At 44.1% G+C, this 9,528-nt stretch overlaps 1 protein-coding gene across 2 annotated transcripts in view; it reads left to right on the forward strand.

The window, feature by feature from the left end:
- Window positions 1-1,295: 1,295 nt before the first annotated feature.
- The window catches only part of tgm2b (transglutaminase 2b), a 33,207-nt gene continuing 24,974 nt past the window's right edge, over window positions 1,296-9,528 (forward strand). Inside the window, exon 1 of one of the 2 annotated variants that reach the window (XM_055160600.1) lies at window positions 1,296-1,404. In XM_055160600.1, coding sequence (XP_055016575.1) covers window positions 1,395-1,404 — 10 coding nt within the window. In that variant the 5' untranslated portion in view covers window positions 1,296-1,394. Of the gene's footprint in view, window positions 1,489-9,528 lie in introns of both variants that reach the window. The other variant, XM_055160598.1, reaches the window with a different exon arrangement.

Here is a 9,528-nt window from a genome sequence, read left to right on the forward strand (position 1 = left end):
AACATATGAATCAGCACTTGTGTATCAGTGATGCATTTGGTCAAATTATGAAATTCGTCCAGTTCATTTTAAAAAGTTGCCAAATATTTGTGTTCCCTATTTGTCCAGTTCCAATGAACACAAATACAGGAGCATGGTTTACAGATGATTCAAGTTGTTTCTCTTCACTGGAATCCACATGATCAGAGCCCGTGTGTTCTTCACCGGACCCTCACGTCCTCCACGCTCCACTTTGTTTGTCATTTACCCAACATGCACCTGGGGATATTAGATCACATTGCCAACAATGCACTGCAACTTTCATTTTCCACAAACTTTATTTCAGCAGCAAAACACATTTTCACACAAAAGAAGTAAATATGTTGCTGTTTTAGCCACATTGCTGGAGATAACACTGTTATAGGATGGAAGTGCCATCAGGACAAACTGGTGTGAATCTGCACATGTATGTGGAGAAAAGGGGACACAGTCAGACCAAGACTTGAATCTGATGGGTCGAAGTGTCAGCGGAAACAAGAGTCAATCTTGAGTTAAATCCAGCTGAGAGAAAAGCACAGAGATCTTCACTGTCCACACAGGCACAAAGCTCTTCCCTTCCACACATCTTTCACAAACTAAACTCACAAATGAAGCCGTAGTTTTCAAGTGAACAGCTTATTTTCCCTTTTGTTCAGTAGAGATGATCAATACCAGAGCTGAAGTGAAGGTGTATGTAAAACACAGTGGCACACTTCCTGTATCACCACATGACATCATAAGTTGGAACAGAGTGTTTTCTATTTGAGAGAAGAACTCAGCCAAAATATGCAGGTTTGTGAGTTAAACATGTGAATGAAACAAACACAACTCTGGTTCTGTTTGTGATGTGGGAACAACATTAGAACATTGATCAGAACATAGTGTAATCGAGTAAAATAGTGTAATCGAGTAAAATAGTGTAATCGAGTAAAATAGTGTAATGGTGTAAAATAGTGTAATATGTGCTCTTTAATGATCATACAATCCTCTGGTAACAGCGCTGGCAGATAGACACTTGACTCATGTTCATTAAAACTGACTTCTATCATATTTGATCTGGTCACGTGACACGGCGCAGTCGCTCTATCCGCAGTCTGTTCGCTCTCCGTTGATGCACGTGTGAGCGCGTGAGGGGCTGTCTCCAGGGGGCGCTACAGAGTGGTCTTTGGAGGAAACCCTTAAAACTGAGAAACACCGGAGTGAAGAAACTACTGTGCGTCATGTGCGTGAGTGCTCGCGTCTGGGCAGGCTGCGGACCACGCCCCCTCCACACGAGCGCGTACAAAAGCACGCACGCGCTCGGAGCTGGACACTAACGTTCCGCAGTGGACCAAAGACACTTCACAGACGATCAGGAAAACACGAAGAGAACCAGCATGGCTCAAGGTATGAAGTATTATTCTGACTGTTTAGACATCCACTTCATATTGTGTTTTATTGAGCAGGAAAACTACTGTCTGTGCAGCCCAGGTATGTAGGATTTATAATAAGAACATTTTGATTTGATGCTACTTCCATGAGCCAAAGTATCAACCACTACTCGAGTCAATCAAAACAGCGTTACAGATATCGGGTGTATATTGCTGGATAGGTATTATTTGATTAGAAAAAAAAAAAAAAAAAAAAAGTAATTGCAGCATAATTGTGTTATTGTTAGTTTTCACTGATTCAGTTACAGTGTTTTAAAATGATGAGTTTGAAAATGATGTCCTTATGTCCTACCATAAGGACACGTTTTTTTATTACTGATACCTGCTTAAATGAGTATCTAGTTTCTATATTTATAATTGATAAGTATCTGATTTTTGACAACCCTGTGTAGTAGTAGTAGTGTGTAGTACTACTGTAGTATTATTTGTGCCACTGTTGTAGTTACTACTGTGTTGTAGTAGGAGTCAACAGCTGATGTGAAGGGCACTGCGTGTACAAATCCCCAAAGTACTGTGGTATTTTAAGTACTGGCCCCTGGAATATTCTGATCTGAATGTACTTTTAGAAAGTGCAGTATTTTGAGGCACAGTTTTAAACCACAAACAAAAAAACTAAACAAAACAAAAAAACAAAACAAAACAAAATATTGAAACATATTGATCAAATCTTGATTGCTTGTGAATTGCTAAATGCGTCAATTTAAATATATCACCATGATTTCCCTCCACAAACATCAAACTCTCCTGTCTTATTCCACATAAAAGCTGCAAACCCTCTAGTTTAGATCTGTACAAACATGCTCTGAAATATCTTGTATCAGTTTGTCAGTTCAGATTTCAGTTCATCTTTTCAAAATGTCAGAACAGAACAGAATCCAATTATTAAAATTTACATCAGAAATCTAATCCTAATCAGAAAGCTTGTATGAAAAAAGGAGGACATTATATGATACATATATATTCAAAGTGTGAGGATTTCACTTGTATGAGGTTTTAACTGTAACACATGACATGTTTAGATCATCTTTTATTGTTTTGAAAATTATATATTCACTGAAACAACGTATATAACCTGTTCTGAGTCTCCCCTCCCCCCTTGCTCTCTGACCTAAGTCCCTCCCCCTTCAGAGTGACAGTGCATCGCACTCATGAAACTATTATTGGTTTGTGAAGTTGTTGTGTACAGTTTTGTATCATGTGTTTGTATATTTATGGAGAATTGTCGTGTGGGAGCCTGGGGAAGGAGCCTGAGCTTGTGCGGGAGGTTGAGCGTTACCGACTAGATATAGTCGGCCTCACCTCCACGCACAGTTTGCGCAGGGAGCGGCGGCGGGCTGGTGTGGGCCTGCTCATTGCCCCACAGCTCAGCCACTGTGTGTTGGAGTTCACCCCGGTGAACGAGAGGGTCGCATCCCTGCGCCTTCGGGTCGGGGACAAGTCTCTCACTGTGGTGTCGGCCTACGGGCCGAACAGCAGTGTAGATTACCCGGCCTTCCTGGAGTCCTTGGGAGGGGTACTAGACAGTGCACCGACCGGGGACTCCGTTGTTCTCCTGGGGGACTTCAGCGCCCACGTGGGCAATGACAGTGACACTTGGAGAGGGGTGATTGGGAGGAACGGCCTCCCTGATCTGAACCCGAGTGGTGTTTTGTTATTGAACTTCTGTGCTAGTCACGGTTTGTCCATAACGAACACCATGTTCGAGCACAAGGGTGTCCATAAGTGCACGTGGCACCAGGACACCCTAGGCCGGAGGTCGATGATTGACTTTGTAGTCGTGTCATCTGACCTCTGGCCGCGTGTCTTGGACACTTAGGTGAAGAGAGGGGCTGAGCTGTCAACTGATCACCACCTGGTTGTGAGTTGGGTTCGCTGGCGGAGGAGAAAGCTGGAAAGACCTGGCAGGCCCAAGCGTATTGTGAGGGTCTGTTGGGAATGTCTGGCAGAGCCCTCTGTCAGAGGGACTTTCAACTCGCACCTCCGGGAGGACTTCTCACATATTCCGGGGAAGGCTGGGGACATAGAGTCCGAGTGGGCTTCATTCTCGGCCTCTATTGTCGATGCGGCTGCTCGGAGCTGTGGGCGTAAGGTCTGTGGTGCCTGTCGTGGCGGCAATACCCGAACCCGGTGGTGGACACCGGAAGTAAGGGATGCCGTCAAGCTGAAGAAGGAGTCCTATCGGACCTTGCTGGCTCGGGGGACTCCTAAAGCAGCTACCGGCGGGCCAAGCGTGCTGTGCGGTTGCGGAGGCAAAAACTCGGAGCTGGGAGGAGTTCGGGGAGGCCATGGAGAAGGACTATCGGACGGCCTCAAAGAGGGGCAAACCGTCCGGCGCCTCAGGAGGGGGAAGCAGTTCTTCGCCAACACTGTTTACAGTGCGGGGGGAGAGCTGCTGACCTCGACTGGGGACGTTGTCCGGCGGTGGAAGGAATACTTTGAGGATCTCCTCATCCATCACCCTGGCTGAAGTCACTGAGGTGGTTGGCAAGCTCCTTGGTGGCAAGGCCCCAGGGTTGGATGAGATCCGTCCTGAGTACCTTAAGTCTCTGGATGTTGTGGGGCTGTCTTGGCTCTGGACTGGCAAACCGGGGTGGTGGCCCCTCTGTATAAGAAGGGGGACCGGAGGGTGTGTTCCAACTATAGGGGGATCACACTCCTCAGCCTCCCCATTAAGGTCTATGCCAGGGTACTGGAGAGGAGAATCCGGCCGATAGTCGAACCTCGGATCCAGGAGGAGCAGTGTGGTTTTCGTCCTGGCCGTGGAACACTGGACCAGCTCTACACTCTCCATCGGGTGCTTGAGAGTTCATGGGAGTTTGCCCAACCAGTTCACATGTGCTTTGTGGACTTGGAGAAGGCATTCGACTGTGTCCCTCGTGTTGTCCTGTGGGGGGTGCTCTGGGAGTATGGGGTCTGGGGCCCTTTGCTAAGGGCTGTCCGGTCCCTGTATGACCGGAGCAGGAGCTGTGTTCATTGCCGGCAGTAAGTCAGACCTGTTCCCGGTGCATGTTGGACTCCGCCAGGGCTGCCCTTTGTCACCGGTTCTGTTCATTGTATTTATGGACAGAATTTCTAGGCGCAGTCAGGGGCCGGAGGGGGTCCGGTTTGGGGACCACAGGATCTCATCTCTGCTGTTTGCGGATGATGTTGTCCTGTTGGCTTCATCGAACCAGGACCTGCAATGTGCACTGGGGCGGTTTGCAGCTGAGTGTGAAGCGGCTGGGATGAAGATCAGCTCTTCTAAGTCTGAGGCCATGGTTCTTAACCGGAAAAAGGTGGCTTGCCCTCTCCAGGTGGGTGGGGAGTCTTTGCCTCGAGTGGAGGAGTTCAAGTATCTCGGTATCTTGTTCACGAGTGAGGGGGAGGACGGAACGTGAGATTGACAGGCGGATCGGTGCAGCTTCGGCAGTGATGCGGTCGCTGTATCGGACCGTTGTGGTGAAGAGGGAGCTGAGCCGAAAGGCGAAGCTCTCGATTTACCGGTCAGTCTTCGTTCCTACTCTCACCTATGGTCATGAGCTCTGGGTAGTGACCAAAAGGACAAGATCGCAGATACAAGCGCTCGAAATTAGTTTCCTCCGCAGGGTGGCTGGGCGCTCTCTTAGAGATAGGGTGAGGAGCTCAGTCACATGGGAGGAGCTCGGAGTAGAGCTGCTGCTCCTCCACATCGAGAGGAGCCAGTTGAGGTGGCTCGGGCATCTGTTCCGGATGCCTCCTGGGCGCCTCCCTCGGGAGGTGTTCCGGGCATGTCCCGCCGGGAGGAGGCCCCGGGGAAGACCCAGGACATGCTGGAGGGACTATGTCTCTCGGCTGGCCTGGGAACGCCTCGGGGTTCCCCCGGAGGAGCTGGAGGACGTGTCTGGGGTGAAGGAAGTCTGGGAGTCCCTGCTTAGGCTGCTGCCCCCGCGACCCGGCCCCGGATAAGCGGAAGAAAATGGATGGATGGATGGATGTCGTGTGGGAGCATGGGTGACATAGGCTTGTGGGTGGAGCCTTGTACAGAAACTTTCGGTAACGAGAGCTTGAACAGTGCCCAGGAGAGAGCACTGGAATACTCAAACATGCATGGATGACATCTAAAACCTCTTCAATCTAGTTTTTGATGAGGGAACAACTTTATAACAAAGTAGAAAGTTCCAAAATCTCTTAAACATAATACTCCCTCATTAAATAACACTTGTTTTAGCTGCGCAGAATGTGATGTTCACTTTCAGCTTGTTGTACCCACATCTCTGGAAAAGGTGCGTGCTTCTCTGATGTACTATAACAGGTCTCTAAAGCTTTTCACTGATTTAGACTGAGAGCAGCTGGAGTTCAAAGTCACTTCCTCCTTTTGTTTTTATGAGGCCACAAAACACAGTACTGCAAATACTTTTGAAATACTTCAAGAAATACTTGTACTTCACATATGAGTCAGGACCGTTCCATTTTCCCATAGACTTTCTGTCAAAAATTATATGAAATGTTTGAATGTTCAGGTTTAATGACTAATGACCACAAGACCAATAATTTTATTTAAAGTCTGTTTTTGAAGCTTTATAAATTGCAAAGTGATTAAAACATTCCACAGTCTTTTCTTTTAAATGTGCTTTTTGGACAGCTGTGTGATGGATAGTAGTTAGCACGTAGCTGGTTGGCCTCCGCGATGGCTTTGAGCTCTTAATATTTGAATTTGTCCAAAGGTCAATGTGAAAAAAAGAATGAAAAATGTACTTCTGAAACCGGAGCGGACTTTGAAGTGGGCAGGACTGTTGAGCTCCATTGCACCTACTCAAATAGTGATTTTGATTTGAAACTGATATATTGTGCAGCCCTGAGTCTAATCCAGCAAAATATGACTAACACTTTACATTTGTATTACACTTCACAGATTTGAAAAGCCACACAAAGCACCTCGCCATCGTTATTCACTCACATGGTTAGATTCTGTGAGCCTGAAAATTTGCCCCTCTGACCCCCACCAACACTCAGTCACCACTTCATACTAGATAAGAGAAGTGTATTGCCCAAATACACAGTTACTGCACTCACTCGTCAGAGCATGTAAAGCACCATAGCCTCTCTTAAAAGTCCTGTATGACACCAAACCATGTTAAACCATGTTATCATGTTCCCTCCTCAAAAACAGACCTGGACTTGTGTTCATTCATGTGTTTCATTCACACATGTTTGACTAACTTTTTTTACTATTAGTCTGTCTACATCTCAAAGCTTAAAATGCTCTGTTACACCTTGTGATGTCATGTAGTGATAGTTTCCAAGTGAACAGCTCCCTTTACCTTTAGTTCAATAGTGATGAAATGATCCAAGAGATAGATACATACAGTAGATAGATAGATAGATGGATAGATAGATAGATAGTATAATGATACACAAAAATCACGGTTTGGTACATACCTCGGTTTTGAGGTCACGTTTTGGTTCATTTTCGGTACAGTATGGGAACAAAATGCAAAACCATTTGTTACAGGAAAATAAAATAAATGCAAAGTGCTGCTGGGTAATACTAATAAGTTAAAAAAATAAAATATTCTCACATAAGCAACAAATGTATGAAATATTGTTTTAAAAAAATCCTTGTAAACAGTAAACAAAACTGTAAACGTGCAGCACTAACAGTTCCAGCATGAAGTTTTACTGAAGTTTAATATTTTTGGCCAGAAAAAACAACTTGTCCACATTGTCTGCAGTAAGTGCAGATCTGCTGTGCCTGCAAAAGCGAGGACCAGGGTGCGACGACTGTAGTTTTGTGAAGATTCACGATTTGTTGTCAGGACGGCTGCTCTAAGTATAAAGCGCTGCAAGAAACACCAGGAAACACAGAGATAGATAGATAGATAGATAGATAGTACTTTATTGATCCCAAAGTATGTTTAGATCAGAAAATAGCATAATTTTAACTTTAAGTGTGGTCAGGTTTGGTGCTAGACCTGATTTGTCCTTGGTCTAGACCTGGTGTGCAGCTGACTGTTGTAGAGGTGGTGCTTATCTGTGAAAAAGACCTTGTTTGTGCCTGATAAGAACCAAAATTTGCTGTGCCTCCATGTTCTTGTTGAAGCTGAATGAAAATTACAGTTAATTGTGTGTGCAGTTGGTCCGTTTATTCACAGTGCATTTAACCCAAGTCCCTCCCAAACTGGCCTGATAATCCCTGCAAAAACAGCTGTATCTCTGCCCCAGTCTGATACTTGGACTCCATGGAGTAAACTTATTTCTTTTCTCATTCAAATGGCATGTCTCTGCAGCCCCAACTCTCCACCAGCTCTGTTTTCATCTCTGTTTTCACTCTGGAGTCCAGCCCATGTTATCCTCTGCACACAGCATTTAAGATGGAACTTTCTGGAAACATGCCCACTGCATTTTTGTGACTGGCTGTTTGTTTATTTGCCTGCTTTTCAAGACTCACTTCACATGTGCACGTTTTTAACATGTTCCCAAGAGCTATAAATGATATCAGCCAATTAGAGTCTCGATACTGATTACAATGGCCATAATTTAAAAAAAACAAACACTCTCTTTAGACAATAGAATGTGATTTTCAACATGAAGTCTTACATACTTTCTTTTCTATTCCCACGTGTCTTATGTGTGTGTAATCGTCAGTGGTGCAGTAGGTTCCATAGAGCTTCATGGGTGTGTACCAGTCTGTGTCAGGTCCAGTCTACTTATACTTGTTCTGATACAGCTCAAGATCTTTCTAAATTCTTTCCACCCTTCCTTTAGCTTTGAAATAATATAAAGTAGGGATGGGCATTCGATGAAATTTTCTTAATCGATCGTCGGAAGAATTAACGATCGATTATCGATTAATCATTAACGTTTTTATATAAAAATGATCATTATTATTACTATCTGCACTACTAATCTGCATAAATAAATTAAACTTTACGACATATAAACCGTAACCACTCTAGAGCCACATCAGCCGTTTTAGATTATAATGTGTTTAATTCAGTTTTGCGCAACTCTCACAGAAACGAAACTTAAAAACGCATCGCTAATTTGCATAAACTCAGCGAAGATAAAACTACAGCTCTTGTGTCGCTCATGTGGTTCAACTTCTGTTGGATTAAAAGACATGACTCAGGTGAATACAGGTTAGTGTGACCATATTTGCGTTTGTCAAAACCAGGACACCGTACGGAGGGAGGGAGGTGGGGACTCATCATCGACATTGGGCGACTCTCACCTGGCAAAACTTTTCCCACTGGACACCGAAACATATGGACATGGACAAGTCATCGTTGCACATCGTTCGCATTTGCACTTCAGTACGTTGCAGACTGACCGACATGTACGGACCTGTTTGGTCACGCTACGCACAGCAACCTACATTCGGTTTGTCGATTAAAATGAACGTAATCGATGAAATTCTTAATGATTAATTATCGATTAATCGACTAATCATGCCCATCCGTAATATAAACTCTACATATGTCTAATCCTTCTTGTTTATTACTCTCAGTATATTATGTCATAATTGGCCACCAAATACCCATGTCTTTTTTCTTTTCTTTCTTTTCTTTTTTTTTTTTTGATAAAACACTTCTTACAACATTTCTGGTGCTTTCTATTTGTGATACTGTTAACTTAAAAAAAATTTTGAGGGAGTGTGCTGTGTAACCTAAGGGAAATATGTATTGTTGACTATACTCCAACCTGTACAGACCAGTGGTTCTTATCTGTTGTGTTAACCCTCTCAGGCTCAAATTAAATTTTAGTAACAGGAAAAAATCTGATATTTGGGGAAAATGATCATATGGGGTAGTAATATATAATCCTGACTTTTTTTTGAGAGAGACCTTCACATCCAATGTGTTCTGGGATGTTGCAGATTTGCAGCATTGGTCCGGTGTGGTAAATTAACACTGAAGACTGAAAATGATATGAACACTAACTTTATGTGTTCACCACTTTTCATAACAATGAAAACATAAAGCATATTGTAACAACTTTACAGTGGCAGAACAACATCACTTTTTCCTGTGGTACTCCAAGAAACAATTTTTATCCTTTGTAAACAACAAAAGTACTTTGCACTTCTGGCAGGTCGTTTGTGTGTAGATGTTCTTACACAGTC

This window comes from Boleophthalmus pectinirostris, unplaced genomic scaffold, assembly GCF_026225935.1.
Source record: "Boleophthalmus pectinirostris isolate CB_2022bp ecotype Guang Dong unplaced genomic scaffold, ASM2622593v1 HiC_scaffold_3, whole genome shotgun sequence".
Taxonomy (NCBI): domain Eukaryota; kingdom Metazoa; phylum Chordata; class Actinopteri; order Gobiiformes; family Gobiidae; genus Boleophthalmus; species Boleophthalmus pectinirostris.